The sequence below is a fragment of the Suncus etruscus genome, chromosome 4, assembly GCF_024139225.1.
Source record: "Suncus etruscus isolate mSunEtr1 chromosome 4, mSunEtr1.pri.cur, whole genome shotgun sequence".
Lineage (NCBI taxonomy): Eukaryota > Metazoa > Chordata > Mammalia > Eulipotyphla > Soricidae > Suncus > Suncus etruscus.
Genome location: NC_064851.1, coordinates 154,341,309 through 154,364,720, shown reverse-complemented (window position 1 = coordinate 154,364,720; position 23,412 = coordinate 154,341,309). Strand labels below are relative to the sequence as shown.

Below are 23,412 nucleotides of genomic sequence, written 5' to 3'. Positions count from 1 at the left end.
ATACTGCAGGGTTGTCATGTGTCAGTCCTGCCGACTGGCTCTGGACAGCTGCCGGAGACATCTTCCAGTGACAAGAAGCAGATGCCCAGTTGGGGTCTGCCTCTGAGGAGTCCCCCTATCCCCCCAGCCTCAAACTACAGGGCCCCACACAGGGACTGGTGGGAACCTGTGGCACAGGAAGGCTGAGTCACAACTTCCAGGGAGGCCCCTGCCCTGTCCATTCCTCCCCTCTGCTGGCCAGAATATGGCATGAACAGTGACAGGCTGGCCCAGGCCTATGGCCTCCAGAGAGAGAAAAGGGCCTGAAAAAGGGCAAAGGGACGGGCACATAGCACAGGCCACCTGCCTGCTACAGCAGCAGACCACTCTGGTAGCCCCTCAATTTTTTCCTGAGGGTCTGAAGGGATTAAGCTGAGAGTGATGTCTAGGGTTTTGGTGGCCCCACAGCTTCCAGCTACCACTGTGTTGCTCTCTATGAACCCTTGTAGGCTCCCACCCAGTTGTCCTCTTACCAAGCCAGTTTGGGGGTCAGATACCTCTGGGTTCCAAAGTCCAGAGGCAAGGGTGTGACCCTGACTTTGTGCAATCCTAGGATATACAAATTGCCTCTCAGTGTTCGGGGAACCACTTTGTACCTGCTCTTTCTGCCTCTTTTTTCAGGAGTATGGGTCCATATAGGCCTCTTACTCTGATTATGAAGAGAAAACAGAAGTCTGGGTCTTCCTAGGATATGTGTTTGGTTTTCTTCGATTTGGTTTGTTTTGTTTGGCTTGGTTTTGAGGCCACACCCAGTGGTGCTCAGGGGTTACTCCTGGCTTTGCTCAGGAGACCATATATGGAATGCTGGGGATTGAACTTGGATAAGCTTCATTAGGCACATACCCTACCTGCTCTCTGGTCTTGGAAATTTGGTTTTGAAGTATTGGAAATTCCCCACCCCAATTTTCACTTCCTTTATTATTTTGTTGTTAATCTTTGCACTCAGAACTTGACCCTGGCTCTGCTCAGGAATCACTCCTGATCATACTCAGAAAACATGGGTCCAGGATCTGCAAACATTTTACCCTTTTAAGGTAAAATGGTTATTCCAGCCCTGTGATTTTTTGTTTCTATTTTTGATTTGTGGCCACATCTGGCAGTGCTCAGCGCTTACTCCTAATCTGTACTCAGGGATAAATCCTGGTGGTGCTCAGGGAAACATTTGGGATGCTGGGGACTAAACTCATATTGGCCAAACATCTTGTATGTAGTACAAAAATCTTGAACTAACAATCCTGAGACAATGAGAGGTGGGCTGGAACTTCCAGCTCACTTCATGAAGCTCACTACAAAGAGTGGTGAGTGCAGCTATAGAAATAACTACACATCGAACTACCATAATCATGTGAATGAATGAGGGAACTGGAAAGCCTGTCTGGAGTACAGGTGGGGGTGGGGTGGGGTGGAGGGAGATTTGGGACATTGGTGGTGGGAATGTCTGCACTGGTGAAGGGGGGGGTGTTCTTTACATGACTGAAACCTAATCACAATCATATTTGTAATCAAGATGCTTAAATAAAGATATTATAAAAAAAGAATAGAAATAAAAATGCCATTAACTATTTAAAAAAAATCTTGCACTGTTTCTCCAACCTCCCTCCACTTTTTGTTTGTTTGTTTTGTTGTTATTGGGTCTTTTGGGGGGTAGTGTTGTTTGTTTTTTGTTTGTTTGTTTTTACCATTCACGGACATACTGCAGGAACTATGTGGTTCTGAGCAGATGGAACCCTGGCCACCTGGTGCAAGCATGTGGGTGGAGCACTCTCTACCCCCACTCCAACTTGTTTCAAATACTGTACATCTAAGGTTGGATCTGACCCCCAGGCACTTTAATAGGAGCTGGAGACCTGAGTTCTCGAGGGGCACCAGTAGCTATAAACAGACTCTGACTGGCCGGCTCGTCTTTCAGTTGGAGGGGAGCAAGTGCAGCAGATGGGAGGGGGCAGGTCCCCCCTCCGGATGTTATTCCCAACCCTTAATTGGGTTGCCAGTCTAGGGCTACAGCTGCCTGACAGCGCAGCATGTCCCAGGCCAGAGGGACCCCTCAGTGGGCTCTGCTCAAGCTGCAACTGGATGGTGCTGTCCCAAGCCCTTCAGCAGTGCTGGGGAAGCTTCCAGAGAAGCCCTGACACTGATCCCTTCCCTTCTCATAGGGCAGAGTGCTCCCTGCCTGGACTTCCTGCTGACCCTGGGTGCCCTGTAAAGCTGGTGTAAAGACAAGCTGGCCACAGGTGGAAAGCAGGAAACCAATTCACATACCCAGGATCCTGTGATCTGGCACACTCAGAGTTCACCCCTGAGGCAGAGATAACTATCCCACCACTGCCTGTCCCAGGGACTACTGTGTTCCAGGATGCAACACCCCTACCTAGAACTGCCACTCCATACTAGGGAGTGCGTGAGAACCCCAGTCTGAGAACCCCAACACTGCCTGGAGCTAGGGGAGGCAGAATGAATCCATCTTTTTTTTTTTTAGGGACTCTGGACTTGCTGCTAACCTTTGGCATCTCTTTCTTCCCATTCCAGGTACAGGTTTGAGCTAAGGCCTGGAGTCTACTGTAGCTCTAGTCCCCAGGCTCCCTAGCACCCCACCCTCCAGGCCTCCCAGGCCCAGTGTCCAAAACGTCCCTTCTCCCCAACTCCTGCAGACTACATTAGCAACTTTGGAATCCCACCACCTACCTGAGAAGTTCCTGGTGGCCAGCATGGTGGTAAGAATGGCCCCCTGCAACACACAAGAGGGGAGAGGTGGACAAGGGAGAGGGGGTACCCATCACATGGCAGTCCTTCACTGCCTCCCTTGGCCAGAGACTACCCCCCTGCTTCCGAGAAGAGGAGAGAAGAGGATAAAGGTCAGTCAGGAGCAGACAGGGCCAGACTCCTCTGACCTGACCGAGCAAAGTGTAGGTTTTAGATATTGGGCAGGAGCAATGTATCCCAGATGCTTTCAGTTGACCCCATCCCAGCCTGACACCCCTTATCCTTGACTTTAGCCCAGAGTCTGCCAGGCCTATGGAGTGCCTCTGCAGCCACCATGGCCTGGTATATTGATAGATACCCAACTAGGGCCAGAATCCATGAGAAGATCCCCAGAATCCTACATGCTGAGACTTTCTCTATGGCTGCTCAGCTTACACTGGATCCCCTAAAATGCTGCTAGTCACATGTCCTAGGCCATTTTCTTGTGAACCACCAAGATGGCAAGGAGAGCTGGTGAGGATGAATGAGTCCCCATCAGTGTCTGTCACTCAACACTGCAGCCAGCTCTTCAGCCAAGTCCTAGAGCCCCATGAACCTTTCCTCTCTTTTCCTCTCCCCTCTTTCTGACACACCTTTTCTCTCCCCATCAACCCCTTCTCTCCAAGGAGACCTCTCTCCTCTTCCCATGAAACTAACACCACTCTCATTTCCCTTGTCACTATCTTCCCTCCCTATGAGATCCCTCTTTTTTCCCCCTCACATACCCTTCTCCCCCAGCAAGACTCCTCTTACCTCTCTCTGAAATCCCTTTCCCCTTACTCTGACAGTCCTCTCTCCTTACCCTGAGGCCTCTCTTTCCTTCTCCTTAAGGGCCTGTTCTGGCTGGGCCAGGATTTCTCTTAGCCCTGAGAATATAGGATCTGCAGAGAGGTGCCTGCTCATAAACATCCGGGTTCCCCCACCCCAGAACTTTCTTGGAACTACAAGGAACTTTGTTAGTTTTCATGGCAATTTATCTGCAGCCCTTCACCTGAGTCTCCTGCCCAGCCATCCCACAACATTCACATTCCCTAAGAGGCATGTTCAATTCAGCAGCTATCTGCTCAGGTCCTACTCTCTGGAATATGTGTCTTCTCTTCCTAGTTTACCCTTCTTGCTTTCAGCTCAAGTGTCACCTCTCAGAAGGAGGGCTTCTGAGATCTCCCCTGGGTTCTCACAGAAATAATGCACCCCCAGACTGAGAGTACACCCTGTGACAACACTCACTACTGCTCTGTAGTGTCCTGTTTGTCTCTCCACAAACCATCCCAACTCCATCAATGCTCAGAGGCTCACTGAGTAGTGGAGAAGAAGTGGAGACCACTGTGGAGATGCAGCCAAGCTGCCCTGCCCACGTATGGATTACCTTCAGTTTTCTCCTGGCGTTGAATTTCTTCAGGCAGTCGACGGTCTCCTGCCTGTGCATGCAGGAGGCCACTGTGGAGCGGTGCTGTGGGGAGAAAGGTGGTTTGAGAGTCAAGCCAGTCCAGCAGGGCCCTACAGGTAGTCTCTACAGGTGTGGCTGGCATTTGCCTCAGCTGAGGAAAGCCAATCTTTGTTCTCAGGGATGTGAAGTTGCTGTGCTGGTCCAGGGAGAAAGCTTACAGAGCCGCAGTGTATGTACGCCTTGTGTGATAGAGCCCCCGAGTTCCATTGTTGGTAGTACATGGTCAAATGCAGCCTTAATAGTTCCTTTAGCACCACATCATCAAATCATGGGCATGAACCTGCCTGCCAGCCAAGTAAGCGAGGCATGCTTTTGGGTCTCCAAGCACTGCTGGGAAGTTGACTTCCAAAATCATCCCAGACACTGATGCTGCCAGCACCAAAACTATTACACCAGCCCAGAATATTCACATCACCACATTCCCTTCCCTCTATGAACCCAGCAGGGGAATAAGTCTTGTGGGCCCCAGGTTAGGCAGAACTCTATTGTCTAGACTTGAGGCCTGGATAGGCTTCTGGGAAGGGCCCCAGAGAGATAACTCACAGAAATCCAGGGGTGCTTGAGGGCCTCGGCAGCTGTGATGCGTTTGGAGGGATTGATGGTTAACATCTTGTTGATCAGATCCTTGGCTTCTGGGGTGACAGTGTCCCATTCTGGAGATGGGAACTGAAAGGGGCAGAGGGGCCAGGTTTGCGCAGCCTGCCCCCATACAACCCCTGCGATCCCCCAGCCCCTGACTGGCAGGGGAGCAGGCAGGAGTCCCACTGTCTGAGCATTTGGACACTCACACCAGGAGGAACTGGAGCTCCTCCATGTTGGAACCCCAGGGGCCAGGGAGTGAGGGGATAGGAAGGGTATCTATCTCAGGAGAAATGTGAACAGGGCCAGCGGTAGAGGACACTGTTTCCTGAGAGGTTCTGGTAGAGGCAATTCAGAAGTCAGAACCAGAAGGCATGAGACACAGTCCCATCTCTATTAGCACTGTGACTCTGGACGAATCTCATGGCCCTAAACAGGTTGCAAGGATTACAGACATCAGAAAACAAATGACTTAGAAACAGGCAGACAGGCAGACCACCAGAGGAGTTCTCTTTGTGACTCAGAAGGGCCATTTTCACCCCCAGGTTAATGTGCCCTAGAAGAAGTCAACAAGCCCCACTGCAACATATTAAAAAATAAAACACCACATTGCAAATATCTCAATGGAAAAGCAACACATAACCCCACATCACTTAGTGAATGAAGATGGTAGTTCTAAAGATCCAACTAGTATCGGTCATCTCTACAACCTCTCTGAATAGGACTTTATAGAGGAAATGCTAAGGATAGTCAAGGAACTCAAAGAAATCATGGAATGGACAGCCAGTAAGACTCAAGAGGACATGAGTAGAAATTAGAAAACTTCAAAATAATGACAGAAATGAAAAACTTGATAGGCAAAATAAAAACTCACTGGTAGGCTTCATGAGCAGAGTAACAATTACTGAGGACAGAATTAGTGAGCTCAAAGATGAGCTGTACAACATCTCCAGATAACAGCAGAAGATAGAAAAGAGTATTAAAATAAATGAACAAAAGGTGAAAATAATTATCAGAATTAATAAACAGATATCAATAGACAAATTCACAGAAACAATGTAAGGATAACTGGGTTCCCAGAGAGTCAGAAAGAAAACCCCTATAAAAAAGTAACAATCGGGCCCGGAGAGATAGCACAGCAGTGTTTGCCTTGCAAGCAGCCGATCCAGAACCAAAGGTGGTTGGTTCGAATCCCGGTGTCCCATATGGTCCCCCGAGCCTGCCAGGAGCTATTTCTGAGCAGACAGCCAGGAGTAACCCCTGAGCACCGCCGGGTGTGGCCCAAAAACCAAAAAAAAAAAAAAAAAAAAAAAAAAAAAGTAACAATCAAAAGAAAAAAAAAAGTAGGGTAGAGGCTGGAGTGAAGCAATGGCGCAGCAATAGGGTATTTTCCTTGCACATGGCTGACTGAGGATGGACTACAGTTTGATCCCCCAGCATCTTATATGGTCCCCAAAGCCAGGAGCGATTTCTGAGTGCATAGCCAGGAGTAACCCCTTAGTGTCACTGGGTGTGGCCCAAAATTAAAAAAAAAAAAAGTAACAGTCAAAGACATCATTGCTGAGAAGTTCCCAGAGCTTCAGCAGAGTACAAGCACCTACAGCCTGCATGCCTGAAGAGTGGCCAGCTAAAAGAAATCCCCCCCCCCCCCCCCCCCGGCCCCCCCCCCCCCGGGGCCCGGAGAGATAGCATGGAGGTAAGGCGTTTACCTTTCATGCAGAAGGTCATCGGTTCAAATCCCAGCGTCCCATATGGTCCCCCATGCCTGCCAGGAGCAATTTCTGAGCACGGAGCCAGGAAAAACCCCTGAGCACTGCTGGGTGTGACCCAAAAACCACAAAAAAATAAAAAATAAAAAAATAAATCCCTCCCAAAAAAATACTCCAAAGCACATTCAAGCCATAATGATGAAAACGATTGATAAAGATAGAACACTGAAAGCAACAAGATCAAAAAATAAAATTATGTACAAAATAGCATCCTTAAAATTTATAGCAGATTTATCACAAGCAATCCTTTAGGCCTGGAGGCAGTGCTGCAGTGCTGGGATATAGTGAAGAAGAAGAAGAAAAAAAAAAAAAACCTCCAAGAAATGAATGCCTCACCCAAAATACTTCACCCAGGCACTCATTCAGGTTTTTTGTTTCGTTTTAGCTAGTTTTTTGTTTGTTTTATTTTGGAGTCACATCTGCTGGAGTCCAGGGGTTATTTCTGGCTCTGAGTTCAGAAATTATTCCCGGCAGGCTTAGGGGCACCATATGGGAAGCCAGAGATTGAACCCAGGTTGGCCCCATGCAATGCAAATACCCTACCCACTGTGGTATCTCTCCGGCCTCTTATTCCAGCTTAAAGGAAAAATTCACAGCTTCATGAATAAAAGCTCAGGAATTTTACAAACTCAAAGCCAACTTTAAAGAAGAATTGAAGGGGGTACTTTAAGGCAAGACAATCCCATCAAACTTCCACAAAAAGATGGCATAAAATTCTATGACAATAATCTTTATCAATGTCAGTAAATTATCAATTAAGAGATACACTTCGGCAAAATGGATCAGAAAACTTAATCCAACATTTCCTGCCTGCAAGAAACACATTTGAATCATTATAGCAAACACAGACTCAAAATCAAAGATTGAAAGACAATCCTTTAAGCAAACAACTCCCTAAAAAAGGGAGTGACCATACAAAGGTAAGACAACATAGATTTCAGGCTCAAAAGGTTATAAGAGACTGAGAGGGTCATTTCTTAATAATCAAGGGAAACTTACATCAGAAAAAAACACATTGGTACAGCTCATGACAGAAGCTCATCATCACATAGAGTGATGAGTGTAGTTAGAGAAATAACTACATTGAGAACTATGTTAACAATGTGAATGAATGAGGGAAGTAGAAAGCCTGTCTTGAGTACAGGTGTGGGTGGGGTGGGGAGGAGGGAGATCTGGGAAATTGGTGGTGGAAATCTTGCACTGGTGATGGGGGGTGTTCTTTACATGACTATAATCATACAATTACAATCACATTTGTAATCATGGTGTTTAAATAAAGATAATTTAACAATAAAATAAAGAAAAAACACATTTCTAAGTATATATACATCCAATGAGGAGCTAGAAAAATACTTCAAACAACTACTAATAGACTTGACAAAAAATATCAATAGCAAAATAATAGTAGTTGGAGACTTCAACACTGCTATGTCACTTCTTCTTTTTTTTTTTTGGTTTTTGGGCCACACCCGGCAGTGCTCAGGGTTACTCCTGGCTGGCTGCTCAGAAATAGCTCCTGCCAGGCACGGGGGACCATATGGGACACCGGGATTCGAACCAACCACCTTTGGTCCTGGATCGGCTGCTTGCAAGGCAAATGCCGCTGTGCTATCTCTCTGGGCCCGCTATGTCACTTCTTGATAGATAAACCAGGCTAAAACTCAACAAGGATATACTGGCTTTGAAAGAAAAAATGGAAGAGAGAGTTGGTAAAAAAAAAAAATTATGTGTGTATGTGTGTGTGTTTTCATTCCCCAAAAGCTGAATACACATTCTTCTCCAATGTATATGAAACATTCTTCAAGAATGAGCACATACTAAATTATAAAACATACCTCCATAAACTCAAGAGGATAAAAATTATATCAATTATCTTCTCAGACCATGATACATTGAAAATAGAAGAAATAACCCTAACACTTGGAAAATAAACACCTCACTACTAAACAACCAGTAGGTCAGAGAGGAAAGAAAAAGATTCCTGGAAACAAATGAGAATGAAGACACAAATTATCAGAATTTATGAGACACAGCAAAAGCAGTATTAAGAGGAAATTTTATAGCTTATCAAGCATTCATCAGGAAGAAAGGAAGGGCCTCCATAAACAACTTACTCTCACAGCTTGAAGTTAGAAAATTAGAGCCAGAGTGATGATATACTGGGTACGGCTTGACTTGCATGTGGCCAACCCAGGTTTGATACCTGAGCACTGCCGGAAAATGATTCCTTAATGTCACCCAAAAACAAAATTGGAAAATGACCAACAGAATAAGCCAAGAGCAGGCAGAAGGGAGGAAATAGTAAAATTAGGTCAGAAAATAATAAAATGGACACTCAAAAATTACCTTAAAGAGCCATTAAAGCAAGAGTTGGTTCTTTGAAAATAATAAACAAGTGCAACAAACCATTAGTAAAACCCACAAAGAAAGAGAGAACACTAATAAACTAAATCATAAATGGAAAGGGGATGTCACATTGATATTACAGAAATTGAAAGGATATCAGAGATTACTTAGAGAATTTTTGTGTTTTTTGTTTTGGTTTGTTTTGGTTTTGGTTTCTTTGGGTCACACCCAGCATCGCTCAGGGGTTACTCCTGGCTATATGCTCAGAAATCACTCCTGGCAGGCACAGGGGATCATATGGGACGCCGAGATTCGAACCAACCACCTTAGGTCCTGGGTCGGCTGCTTGCAAGGCAAACGCCACTGTGCTATCTCTCCCGCCCCTACTTTGAGAATCTTAGTACCACAAAACACAAGAACCTAGAAAAAAATGATAAGTTATTGGATTCCTATAACTTCCCAAAGTTGAACTAAGATGAAGTGGAATATCTTAACATATCTATCATTGTTGAGGAAATTGAATAGTAATAAAAAGGCTTTCCAAAAATAAAATACCCATATGGGTTCATTAGTCAATTCTTTCAAGCTTTTAAAGAGGATCTACTGCCAATCATTTTCAGACTCATCCAGGAAATTAAAGAAACAGAAACACTCCTGAATATTTTCTATGAAGCTAATTCACCCTGGTACTATAAGCAGACAGGCAACCACTAAAAAAAAAAAAAAAAGATGCAAGGATGGGAAATTATATCATCATATCTAAAGATTCAGAGAAAGCATTTGACAAGATCCAGCACCAATCCGTAATAAAAACTCTCAACAAGATGAGAATAGAAGGAATTTTCCTCAATATAGACAAAACCATTTACTACAAGCCCAAGCCCATGGGAAACATGGTGCTCAATGGGAAAAAAACTAAAAGACTTTCCTCTAAGAACTGAAACAAGACAAGGTTGCTCACTCTCACCACTTCTATTCAATATAGTGATGGAAGTACTGGCTATAGCAATTAGGCAAGAAAAAAAGATATTAAGAGCATCCAGATAAGAAAGGAAGAAGTCAAACTCTCACTGTTTGCAGAAGACATGATACTACATTTAGAAAACCTTAAAGACTACAAAAAATACTTCTAGAAACAATAGATTTGTATGGTAAAGTGGCAGTCTATTTAAAATTATAATTTAAAAATTCATGGTTTTTCTATATGCAGATAATGAAAGAGATATCATTTGTTTTGTTTGGGGGACAATCCTGATGATGCTCAGGATTTACTCCTGGCTATACACTCAGAAATTGCTCCTGGCTCGGGGACCATATAGGATGCCAGGGGATTGAACCATGGTCTGTTCTAGGTCAGCCGCTTGCAAGGCAAATGCCCTACCACTGCACCACTGCTTTGGCCCCAAGATATAATTTTTTTAATCCAAGTTGCCATGTCTGTGACCAGCTCCACAGACTCACTCTATTCTTTTCTTTTTGGGGGGGGGTGTTTGGGCCACACCCAGTGACACTCAGGGGTTACTCCTGGCTATGCGCTCAGAAGTCGCTCCTGGCTTGGGGGACCATATGGGACGCCGGGGGATCGAACCGCGGTCCGTCCTAGGCTAGCGCAGACAAGGCTGCGCTACTGAGCACTGCTGAGCACTGCTGTGTGTGACCCAAAAACCAAAAAAAAAGAAAGGAAGGAAGGAAGGAAGGAAGGAAGGAAGGAAGGAAGGAAGGAAGGAAGGAAGGAAGGAGGGAGGGAGGGAGGGAGGGAGGGAGGGAGGGAGGGAGGGAGGGAGGGAGAGAGAGAGAGAGAAAGAAAGAAAGAAAGAAAGAAAGAAAGAAAGAAAGAAAGAAAGAAAGAAAGAAAGAAAGAAAGAAAGAAAGAAAGAAAGAAGAAAGAAAGAAAGAAAGAAAGAAAGAAAGAAAGAAAGAAAGAAAGAAAGAAAGATAGAAAGAAGAGAGAGAAAGAGAGAGAGAAAGAGAGAGAAAGAGAGAAAGAAAGAAAGAAAGAAAGAAAAGAAAGAAAGAAAGAAAGAAAGAAAGAAAGAAAGAAAGAAAGATAGAAAGAATGAAAGAAAGAAAGAAAGAAAGAAAGAAAGAAGAAAGAAAGAAAGAAAGAAAGAAAGAAAGAAAGAAAGAAAGAAAGAAAGAAAGAAAGAAAGAAAGAAAGAAAGAAAGAAAGAAGAAGAAAGAAAGAAAGAAAGAAAGAAAGAAAGAAAGAAAGAAAAGAAAGAAAGAAAGAAAGAAATAAAGAAAGAAAGAAAGAAAGAAAGAAAAAGATAAAGAAAGAAAGAAGAAGAAAGAAAGAAAGAAAAAGAAAGAAAAAAGAAAGAAAGAAAGAAAGAAAGGGGGGGCGGTGGCGCTCGAGGTAAGGTGCCTGCCTTACCTGCGCTAGCCTAGGAGGGACCGCGGTTCGATCCCCCGGCGTCCCATATGGTCCCCCAAGCCAGGAGCGACTTCTGAGCGCATAGCCAGGAGTAACCCCTGAGCGTCAGTCACCGGGTGTGGCCCAAAAACCAAAAAAAAAAAAAAAGAAAAGAAAGAAAGAAAGAAAAAGAAAGAAAGAAAGAAGAAAGAAGAAAGAAAGAAAGAGAAAGAAGAAAGAAAGAAGAAGAAAGAAAGAAAAGAAAAAGAAAGAAAGAAAGAAAGAAAGAAAGAAAGAAAGAAAGAAAGAAAGAAAGAGAAAGAAAAAAAGAAGAAAGAAAGAAAGAAAGAAAGAAAGAAGAAGAAAGAAAGAAATAAGAAAGAAAGAAAGAAAGAAAGAAAGAAGAAAGAAAGGATAGGCACATGGGAGCTTAGGTCACTAATAGGTAGACGGGTTGGACTTAGAGCCCAGTTCCCTGGGTTCAGATCCCAACTCTCCTCTTCTCAGTTAGAGGGTCTGTGCATCTCATGAACGGCAATCTGCCTCTGTGAGGAGGACTGGTACCAAACATTGAGTGGGAGGGGCAGACACATACAAAGCATCAGACACTCACTGTCAGTGACGGCTGTTCCATTGCTCTGGTGATTGTACAGAGACTGATGAGTATTAGCACGTAGGAAATGCATTGTTTGTGTGTGGGTGTTACATATATAACACATTATTGATCTGTGGGACAGTACATACATAATACATTGTTGATGCATGATCATGTGAGATATAATACATTATTGATTTGTGGCATATGCATCTATGCATCTATGGCACATGGAGAGAAAATGTGCCCTTGCTTTGGGGTTCTGCCCTTCTGTTCCCTCACTTCCTGCCCTAAAGCCCCCTCAGAAAAACCCCATCCCCAGCATGCTTTCCCTAGGTGGGGCTGGTTCCTGGGCTGCGTAGTCTGTCTTCAAGTGCCATCTGCCCTTCCTCCTCTGTCTGTGATAGAGGAGGAAAGAGGCCCTCTCCAGTCTCATAAGACACAGCCTTTATGAGGGCCCAGGGGGACTGCCACGGGAGAGAGGACACACTCACATCATATGCGCCGGCTTTGATCTGCTGGTACAGGCGGTGCTGGTCCTCATCCCAGAATGGGGGATACCCAACCAGTAGGATGTATAGGATCACCCCTGGGGAAAGAAGGGGGAGCCTCAATCACTGCAAGCAGGAGCTGTGATGGGTGCAGTGGGTGAGGGAAGGGAGTTGGGAGACAAGTGTCCGGGAGAACCACCAAAACTCACCACAGGCCCACAGATCCACAGGTTTGCCATATGGGTCCTTGCGCAGAACTTCTGGGGAGAGGTATCCAGGTGTCCCTGCGAACCCTGTTCACATGCACAGAGAGAGAGAGAGAGAGAGAGAGAGAGAGAGAGAGAGAGAGAGAGAGAGGTCTGCCTGAGTGACTTGACAAAAGAGAGGTGAGGGTTCCTGGTGAGGGAGGCCCCCTCCCCTAAGTCCTCCTGGCACAGTGCACAGGACAAGTACCCAGGACACCATCTCTTCCACCTTACAGAGCCACCCAGATCCATCCCAGGTAGTCCTGACCCATATCAGAAGTGTCTCTGCTCAGCTTGCTAGCAGGTCAGCCCTGATGACCCATTGCAGGTATTTAATATGGAACATGCTGAAATTATCCCCAGGCAGTTCCCTCAGCTGATACAGAGGGTTAGAGCATCCTGGCCAAAACACTCTACAGTGTAGAGCTGGATGGGAGGGTCAGCAGGATTGCACAGGACGTTGATGGAAGAATCACTGCTATTCTGGAGCATGCTGAGCTCTAAGCATGGAGCTGAGCAACTCTCATGCCTCATACTGCCCCAAGGGACATCCAAGTATCACCCCTATTTTGCAGAGGCAAACACATTGGCTTATAGAGGTGAAATGACTCTTCCAGAAGTCACAAAGCTCCTAACCAACCAAGTTATGTTGCCACCCAGAGCTCTGCTTATACATCACTGACCAGCAAGGTCCATGAAATAGTATATTTACTAAGGTGGAAGACCACATCTCCCCATGTGGCAGATCATCTGAGCTAACTCATGGTCAAGCCTTGGTTTTTCCAAGTTTCTTAGCCTCATGTACAGAATCAGAACAAAAAATCTGACCAGGCCAGAGCAAGTACAAAGATAGAGTGCTTGCCTTGCCGAACTGAGTTCCCAGCATCCCATATGGTCCCCTGAACCCACCAAGAATAATTTCTGAGGGGGTCGGAGAGATAACATGGAGGTAAGGCATTCATGCCTTTCATGAAGAAGGCTGGTGGTTCGAATCCTGGCATCCCATATGGTCCCCTGTGCCTGCCAGGGGCGATTTCTGAGCCTAGAGCCAGGAGTAACCTCTGAGCACTGCTGGGTGTGACCCAAAAACCAAATAATAATAATAATAATAATAATAATAATAATAATAATAATAATAATAATAATAATTTCTGAGTACAGAGCATTGTTGTGTGTGATCCCAAAACAACAACTATCTGTGACCCCCAAGCAGTTCTGAGAGTTGCTGGAAGCCATAATTATATTCTGTTATTGGGGAGACGACAAGGCCAGTGTCCATGGGCAAAGAGGCAAATGGGTGAACCTGCTTTCTGAGAGTGCAGAGAGCTTTCCGAGGCCTGTATGTGAGACAAGCCCATTATCTCTGCCTCCCCTGCCCCACTCACCGAACCAGGCTTGCTGCTCCCCTTCCACCTCTATGGCTAGGCCGAAATCCGCCAGTTTCACTGCTGCGCCCTTGAGCTTGGAGGCCAGAAGCAGATTCTCCGGCTAACGGGGACCAGAGAGGAAAAGGATATGAGGAGGTGGGCAGACTAAGAGCCACCTATGGCAAAACCTCTATCTTCTGCCACCATCCCACCTTCCCCTCTCTTCAGGGGCTGGTGCGCAATGGAGCAAGGCAGCGAATAGGCTTCATAGGATGAGGAGAGCCAAGCTAAGTTGGATCTGCTATGTGCCAGTCAAGTAATTTGCAAACATCACCTAATTTTCCTTCTCTACAGTCCTTGGATGAGGATTCTTGTCCCCATCTTAACAGTGACCTTCTTACTGGCCCTGAAATAGAAGGATGCATATATCCACCATAGGGTCTCTGCTCCATCTGTCCTCTAAAACCAGGTTTGCTCTCCTTAGCTCCTTCTCTCAGAGGCCCTCATGAACAGTTACTATCTGAAGCGAGGCTCGAGGCAAACTCTGTCAGCTTCTGGTTATCACCAAGTTTGTAATGCTTTTTCTATCTCCCTGTGTGTGTGTTGAAGTGCGACATTCTCTAGGAGATTGGTTGAGGTTTGATTCCCACCGAGCTCCCAGACAGGAAAGGCAGTTCCCATTCCCCTGTCCAATTAGGTGAGGGGAACAGTTTCAGTTGTAGAGATCCACAGGAAATAATTCACAGTGTAAAGGTACAAGAATGGGTTTAGGAAATCCAGTGCTCGAGCAAGGAATTCAAACCACAAAAGCTTCCTGTTCCTAAGATGGAGTGCAGCTCAGTGGAAGAAGACCAAAGAATGAGACCCAGCCTTCCTCAAACCCTTGCTGTTATTGACAAGAATCAGGTACCAGGTGGGAGCAGAACACCAAGTAAGGAATAATCCAATATACTTTCACCAGGTCACACCCAGGGTGGTGGAGTACAATTATTGATTAGGGTAGGATCCGTAACCCAACATGTGTGTCAGCCCTGAACACATGGTCTTCTTATCCATCCTGCCAGCACCAAGGGTATGGATGCACATGGCCAGCATCAGTAATTGCCAGTCGAGGCTCAGGTTCAGGCAACCTGACTGTAGGGCTGTTCTCTTAACCTCTCTGGGCTGAGATGGGATCTGAAGGGTCCTCTTGTTCCTCGGGTATCACAGAGAAGCCCCTCATTTGCAGAGAGGGGGTGGGCATGGACTCAAAGTTCAGTGTAGTTCCTCCTTCCACGCTGTGGGGGCACAACTGAATTCTTTCTCTTCTATGGGAAAATGAGGTGCTTGCTCCCTTACTGAGGTGATGTGACAGCCCATATGACCCGTGTGGTGCTGCAACAGGACCATTGTGAAACATACTAGGCTTTCTCAAGAAGAGGACCAGCAGGATTTCCAGGGGGGTCACATCTGGCCTTTCAGGGACCAGAGCTAGGCAGCCCCAAACACCTGAAGCACCTACACTCTACCAGAACCTTTGCCGTGGGATGCCTTCCCAGTGCCCCTGTATCCCAGCAGCAGTCTTGCCCTGCTTTGAGGGCCATGCCACTAATTAATCTCCCTACAGTGGCCTACATTGGCACTCTCCCCCTCCCTTGGCTGTGGCAGAGCTGTGGTGACAATGAGAACAGGCCCGCTGGGAGAGGCCCTATCCAAAGGATATCGTCTCAGCTCAGAGCTGCAGCCCAGGGACAATGCTGGACCACCTGGAATGTAACCACTTTGGGGTCCACAATGGGAAGCACACTCCTCCGGGTGTGATGGAGAAGGCCTTGAGAAACTGGGATCGCCTATGTGGGCCTGAGGTTCCCCCACAGCTGGGAAGACAGAAGATCCCACCCAGGGTCAAGGAGAGAGTTCATGTCCCCAAAAAGCAAAGGGTTAAATTCCTTGGTTCCCCAGAGCCTACTGCAGTGTCTACTGCTCTGGCACAACGGAATTATCATTCTCAGGCCAGTCCCTTCAGTTCCTTCAGCATCATTTGAGTCTGTGAAGCAGAGGGCAGCCTTGGAGACGTGTGGTTGCAGGGCAAGTGTAGGTTATGGTCAGTATTGCTGCTCTTCCACCTAGTCTGCCTCCTCTTCACCCCAAGTTCAGCCTCCTCCTTATCCTGTGCCTTGCCTGCTCCTCACCTGGAGTCTAGCTTCGACCTCTCCCTGAACCTAGCTTCCTCTTCACCCAAGTCAAGCCTGCTCCTCACCCTGACTACAGCCATCACCTTACCCCAAGTCCTTCCTCTTCCTCACCTTGTCCTTATCCATCTGGCTCCCGTCCTATGAAAGGAAGGGAGCTGCAGAGCCCCAGGGCCCCAGTATATGTCCAATTCTGCAGTCTCTTTTTTCACTTCCTCCCTGCCAGTGGGCTGGCTAGTTCTTGTCCCCTGGGGAGCCTGTATTTCTCGTCTAACTATCTGCTCTCAGGACACCTAGGTTTGGGAGAGCTGGTTCATTGGAAGAGTGGATGGCATGGGGAATGGGATCTCATACTCACCTATGTAGGAGGAATGAGGGCAGGGTGGGGGTAGGGGCAGGGGTGGCTTACCTTCAGATCCCGGTGGACCACCCCCATCTGGTGGCAATGCAGCACAGCCTCCAGGATCTGCTGAATACAGTGGCTAGAGGCAAAGAGAAAGGGAGTGAGGTTGGGTCTCCTTTAGGATGATGCCCTCACACCCATCACTGAAGCCACATTGGCCCTCACCTGGCATCAGCTTCACTGTAGTACTCCCGGGCTACGATGTCCTCAAACAGCTCCCCACCTGTGACCCTGGGGAGATAGGGGTGAAAATTTGTCTCCACAGATGGCCGTCCCTTCTCCCAGTAGTAGTTTCCAAGACTATGGGCAAGGCCCAGGGGCCTCAGATATAGCCTCAAAAAAAAAGGGCACCCCATGGCCAAAATTCCCTCCCAGCTTCCATCCCTTTTGGTGGTCTGTCCATCTCTGTCCTTTCTCCTCTTGGACCATGGAGACCCTCAAAAGTGCTCAAGGATTTGTCAGGCTCTTGGCACCTGTGGGGAGGGGTGCTGCTGAAGAGATTTTATAGACTCAGCAACACTGGACAGATAGTGTGTCCTCTATCCCATGTGGCCCTTCCAGGGCTGGTCTCACCAATGAGACATTGCCAGAATCTTTGCTAATCTGGACCCTGACAAGCCCAATTACCTCAAGGCCAATTCTTACTGCAGAAACCAATTTAGCAAACTTTAAACTTTTTCCGAGAGAGAACATTTTCTATTGCCAGTAGAGTCAGGGCCATCAGATAAAAGGCATATAGGTGGGTCAAAATGGCCGACCTCTGCACTGAGGAACTGTATCAGAGACGATGTGGCCAAGTGGGAGCTCTTGAAACCACTCCAGGCAGGGTCACCCAACATGGTACAGTGGAGGAGGCACTCACAGGTCGAAGATCAGGTAGTGGTGTCCCTCCTCAGAGATGCTGTCATGGAGTCGGACTGTGGAATGGGTCAGCAGCTGTTACCCCAGCACCCTGCTTCAAATGCCCCTCCTTACCCCTCCTGCAGCCACCACATCACAGTGAGATCAACTGGGTGTTGTGGCTCTTGACACAGACAGCACCACAGAGGCCTGGATTTCAGGTTGATGATCCCCAACATTTGGATGCTGTGTCCTCTCCCCTCTCCAAACCTCATTGTTTGGTGGTGGTTGTTTTGTTTTGGCTTGGGGGTGGGATTGGGGCCATACCCAGCATCTGGATTGGCTTCAAACAAAGCAAACACCATATCTACTGTGTTATTTCTCTGGTTTCAAAACCTCAGGTTTCTTAATGGGCAAGTGACATCACTGGACGCTCTGGTGGCCTCAAACCTCTGCCATTTACTGGCTGTGTGATTTTGGGTAGTGTCAACCTTTCTGAGGTCTCTCTCCATGTAGGGACAGTGTGGGATGGACTTACAGCCTGCTGATGTGTGTAATTCCACAGCTAGGGCTCTGCCTCAGGGATCACTCCTGGAGGTGCTCAGGGGACCACATGGAATACTGCAGATAGACCCCAGATTGGCCAAGTACAAGGCAAATGCCTTACCTGCTCTAGTCCCATAGCATATTCATGAAAGGCTGTTTATAAGCTTGTACATGGACTAAATAAGTCTCTGCACAAATAACTTTGGGAGAAGAATTGGAAAAGTAGGACTTCTGAGTACAGATTTGCTTCCTATCATAAACCCTAATACAATGTGAATTTTGACCATGTGCATCATTTCTGACTTCATATCGTGTCCCCTAAATTGCTTGTGCTTCTCATTTCTGCACAGACACTTTGGAGAAGCAGGTACAAAAGCAGGTTCCTTTGGGGCAAGAGGAGATAAGGAACAGAGAGAAGATCAATGGAACAAAGAATCAAACCCTTTTTTTTAATCTTGTTTTTTATTTATTTGGGGGTCATATCTAGCTGTGCTCAGGCCTAACTCCTTTCTTTGCTCAGGGATCACTCCTGGTGGGGTTCAGAAGACCCTATGCAGTGCCAGGGATAAAGTGCTTTAACTGCTATACAGGGGTCTCAACCTCAATTTACCTGGGGGCCACAGGAGGCAAAGTCGGGGTGAGGCAGGGCCGCATAAGGGATTTCACAAAAAAAAAAGTCCTCAAATGTCATTATTAGCAGTTTTAATTATTTCTTCTGAACATGAATAGAACATTGAGTGAAGATCATGAACAGTTCTTCTGAACATGGCATCTTTTGCCTATTCCTTGCTGCCACAGACTTGACAGCGCTTCTTCTCACAAATCTGAACCACATTTGGCTTTAGAGAGGAAGCAGTTGAGACCCTCAGTATGGCTTGAAGATGATCATCATTAAGTCTAGACCTGTACTTTGACTTATTGATGTTCAATGTGGGGAATAACTTTTCACACAAATATGTGCTCCCAAAAAGGCACATGGTGTACTTGAACATTCGGGAAAGCTCACGGATGCTGAGGGGCAATTCTCTCAAAAATTGCCCATGCATGTCTGCTTTTCCACTAATCTCCCTGAACTTGGCTTTGAGATCAGAGTTGCATTGCAGGTCAATGAGCTCCATTTGAAGCACAGGAGGGGCATCTTGCACATCAAAGGAAAAGGGGTCCACAAAAATTTGGAAAGTGGCTCTGTGCTTTTTGAAGTCTGCAAATCTGTGATCAAATTCCTTCTCTACTTAAAAATAGCATCAACATATTTCTCACCACTGGATGGTATGCCTGCATCCACAAGTTCCTTGCATGCTGGGAAATGGCAAAGGTTTGTCTGAGAGAGCTGGGATTTCCATAACACAAGTTTTGTGGAGAATGCTCTCACATTGTCATAGGCAGCACTGATAAGCTGCCCCGGACCTTGTAACATCTTGTTTAGGACATTCAGCTTATGTGTGATGTCAACAAGAAAAGCTAAGTCCATGAGCCATTTGTGATCACTCAACTCAGAAACAGCATTCCCATCCTTCTCCATGAAGGCTTTCACTTTTTCTCTCAACTCAAAAAATCTTTTCAGGACATTTCCCCTGCTGAGCCAACGTACCTCGGTGAAATAGAGCACATCTCCATATTCTGACTCCACTTCCTCTAAAAAAGCATTGAACCTCCTGTGCTTTAAGCCCCTGGATCTGATTTGGTTGATGCATTTCACAACAACAGACATCACATTGTCACACGGCAGGCATTTACTGCAAAGGTCCTGCTGATGGATAATGCAGTGAAGAGCAATGGCGTTCTCTACACTCTCCTCTTCAAGTTTTTTTTGAACAAGTGCCACCAGTCCATTTTTCCTCCCTGTCATTGATGGCACTCCATTGGTTATTATTCCAACAAACCTCTTCCGTGGCAAACCTGCATTCTCAATGTCATCACACAGATGCCGAAATATCTCATTAGCGGTGGTCTGGCTATGCATTGGAATGATTGTGAGCAGCTCCTCTGTCAATTCAAAATTGCAATCAACACCACAGACATAAATCGTGAGCTGTGCAGTGTCTGTTATATCTGTGCCCTCATCAAGAGCAATTGAGTATGCATCAAAACATTTGGCTTTCTCACACAGTTGATGATAAATGTCACTTGACATATCAGAAAGGCTGATTTTGCTAAACTGACCTTTCTTTTCTGGACAGATAATACTTGCAGCCTGTAACATGCATTTTTTAACAAACTCTCCTTCTATGAATGGTTTCCCTGACTTAGCAATCATCTCACTAACCATGTAACTAGCTTCAACTGATGCAACGTTCTCCGGTTGCTTTCTTGAAGAAATCTTGTTGCCTCATTAGGCATGCTTTAAGACTGGCAACCCGCTTGGCTCTCTCATTTCCTTGATATTTTGAACATTCCTAAGCATGTTTAGTTGAAAATGGCATTTCAAGTTGTTTTCCTTGTGCACTGCAACTTTCTCTGAGCAAATAAGACATGTGGGGATGCCCCTGTGCTCAACAAAGAAATACTGCATCTCCCACTTTTCCTGAAATTGTCTGCTCATCATCAATCTTTCTCTTCACTGCAGGCTTTGATGAAGTCATGATGAAGGTATGACAAAAGCTAATTCTGTAATAAACTTCTCTGCCTTCTCTCCCTTCTCTCCCTTAGGCCTCCGATAATGCAAGGGACAGCGGGCAGGAGCAGTGGAAATTACATCTGTGCTAGGCGCAAAGTATTCATGATTATTCGCTTACCGAATATTCGCAATAAAAAATCGCATTAGTGGGGCCCGGAGAGATAGCACAGCGGCATTTGCCTTGCAAGCAGCCGATCCAGGACCAAAGGTGGTTGGTTCAAATCCCGGTGTCCCATATGGTCCCCCGTGCCTGCCAGGAGCTATTTCTGAGCAGCCAGCCAGGAGTAACCCCTGAGCACCGCCGGGTGTGGCCCAAAAACCAAAAAAAAAAAAAAAAAAAAATCTCATTAGTAACAAAAAAATTGCAAAAAATCACATTAAACATTTGCATACCTGAACAGAACTGCTCGGGGTATGTGAATGTTTAATACGATTTTTTTCTTACTAGTGCGATTTTTATTGCGATTATTCGGTAAGCGAATAATCGTGAATACTGTGATATTTGAAGGCCGGCCGCGGGCCAAAAAATGTTGTACAGAGGGCCGCAAATTGCCTGCAGGCCACGAGTTTGAGACCCCTGCGCTATACTATCTCTCCTGTCTCACTTTTTTTTTAAAACATTCTTAAATCATGAGATATATTTATAAACAATGATCAAAAGATTTTTGTCTATGTTAAAGCTAAACTATATACAAGTATCTATAATATAATCCTGATCTAATTATTTGTCTCTATCTTATAAAAAATTTCAAACATATAATCAAGTGGGCACTTATATGCACATCTAATAAATTGATTCTAATTTTAATACTTGCCCGTCTTTGCTGCATTTCTGCCTGTCCTTCCACCATTACTATGATTTAACATTCTAAAATCTGTCTCAAAATAAACACAGTCTTAATTTTTAAACTTCATATGCTTTGGCTTAGAGAGATGGCTCAATGGACTAGATAGAGCACATACTTTGCATTGCAGATTCAATCCCAGGAACACATGGTTTCTGAAGCATCTCTGGGAATAATTCCTTAGCACTGCTGTGGCCCCCACACAAAAAGTTAAGAGATTCATGTGAGCATTTAACTGGGCTGCAGCCTGTATTCTTCTGTGTGAAGACTCTGGTAGTCATGGAACTCCCCAGTATGATTATGAAATACTGGGAGTTGGGCTGCCCCCACTCATAGCCCCTTTCTGGGAGAGCTAACTGCCCACTACCAATAGGGCCACCTCTCCCATCAGGAGAAGCAGGCTCAGTGCAAAGATCAATCTCTTTGCTGGAAGGAGAAACAACCCCAAGATGGGACTTGTGTCCCCCAGACTTCCCTCCTGTATTAACACTTGACATTAATTCAAAGTCTGCCTGCTACAGTGGTTCTTTTCAAGTCTCTATCAGGAGCATATTTTTGGTGGGAGACCTCTGCCTTTGGCTCTGCTTTGGTAAAATCTAAGAGAGTGGGAGGAGGGCTCTGCATAAAGTAAAGATGCCTCAGGTATGAAAGTAGCTATCATATAGCACTAACTTGAGACACAGAGGTTCTATAAAATACTTCTTAGATAAGAATCTTACCCACTGAAATATCTCTCCAGACCCCATTAAAAAAAAAAAAACCTGTTTTGAGGATCAGAATGACAGTATTGGGGCTGGAGAGATGGTATGGAGGTAGAGAGTTTGCCTTGCATGCAGAAGGATGTATGCAAGGTGGTTCGAATCCCGGCACCACATATGGTCCCCGAGCCTGCCAGGAGTGATTTCTGAGCATAGAGCCAGGAGTAACTCCTGAGCGCTGCCGGGTTTGATTCCCCACCCCAAAAAAAAAGATCAATTTTCTTTTTTTCTAATTTCCATAGCAAATAAAACCAGTTTTATAGAAGCCAGTGAATCTAAGGAATGTGTAACCTCAGAGCTCTATGGTCAATCTTGACCAATCATAGATTTGTTTGTTTGTTTCTGGGCCATGATGACAGGCTAGAGGACCATATGGGAGGCTGAAGCTCAAACCCAGAGACCACATGCATGGCAAGTGCCCCACCTACTGTACTATGACTCCTGTCCCACCCAAGCCTAAATCTTAATTCTATCCTTTTGACCTCTTCCATATTTTCCTTAGAGATGCGACATGGATATACCTTAGACAAATACCTGAGTTTGGGCTCCCTAACTTGCAAATATAAGACCCCAAATAAATACCACTGCTTTATTTTATTTATTTATTTATTTTATTTGGGGGCCATGCTCAGCAATTCTCAGGGATTACTCCTAGCTCTGAACACAGGCTTCATTCTGGCAGTGATGGGGACTATATAGGATGCTGAGGATCAAATCCAATTCAGCTTCATGAAAGGCAGTGCTATACTATCTCTCTAGTTCCCAAACACCACTATTTTAGCTTAGCTTAGCTCCCCCATTGTCTTTCTCAGTAGACATACACTCAGGATGGAAATCATGGTCACTAGAATCAGATCTGCAGGGTTTATCTTCAGGCTCCAGGTCTTCAAGCTGTATAGCTTCAGGTCAATGGTGCATCATCTCAGAACAACTCACAGCAGTAGTTTATTCCACTGAACTGCTATGCTAAGTACTCAGTTAGGTACTGGCACAAACAAGATCTTAACTAACGAAGACGTCCCAGGACTCATAATCCACCAGTCTCGCATCCATGGCCCACCTTAAATCACCAACCAAACCCAGAGATTGTCATCTGCTCCCAGAGGTCTCACTCCATCAACAGGGTGAAGAGAGCTGGGTTAATCTCACCTATGCAGAATCCTGGAGGTCCCCCTCTGGCATGGTACAGTTGGACCAATCTGTGCTGAACCAGAAACTCCCTGTCCTGGCCCACTGGGGGCTAAAGAGTAGCCACTTTTGGG

General features: G+C 45.8%; 1 protein-coding gene across 3 annotated transcripts in view; it reads right to left on the bottom strand.

The window, feature by feature from the left end:
• Positions 1-23,412, bottom strand: part of CAMK2A (calcium/calmodulin dependent protein kinase II alpha) — a 68,411-nt gene that overhangs the window by 21,988 nt on the left and 23,011 nt on the right. For all 3 annotated transcript variants that reach the window (XM_049771853.1, XM_049771852.1, XM_049771851.1), the window contains exons 4-12: positions 17,407-17,461; positions 16,710-16,775; positions 16,551-16,623; positions 13,989-14,091; positions 12,568-12,651; positions 12,362-12,456; positions 4,769-4,891; positions 4,145-4,228; positions 2,722-2,764 (exon numbers count right to left, since the gene is read on the bottom strand). In XM_049771853.1, coding sequence (XP_049627810.1) covers positions 2,722-2,764; positions 4,145-4,228; positions 4,769-4,891; positions 12,362-12,456; positions 12,568-12,651; positions 13,989-14,091; positions 16,551-16,623; positions 16,710-16,775; positions 17,407-17,461 — 726 coding nt within the window. The remainder of the gene's footprint in view (positions 1-2,721; positions 2,765-4,144; positions 4,229-4,768; positions 4,892-12,361; positions 12,457-12,567; positions 12,652-13,988; positions 14,092-16,550; positions 16,624-16,709; positions 16,776-17,406; positions 17,462-23,412) is intronic.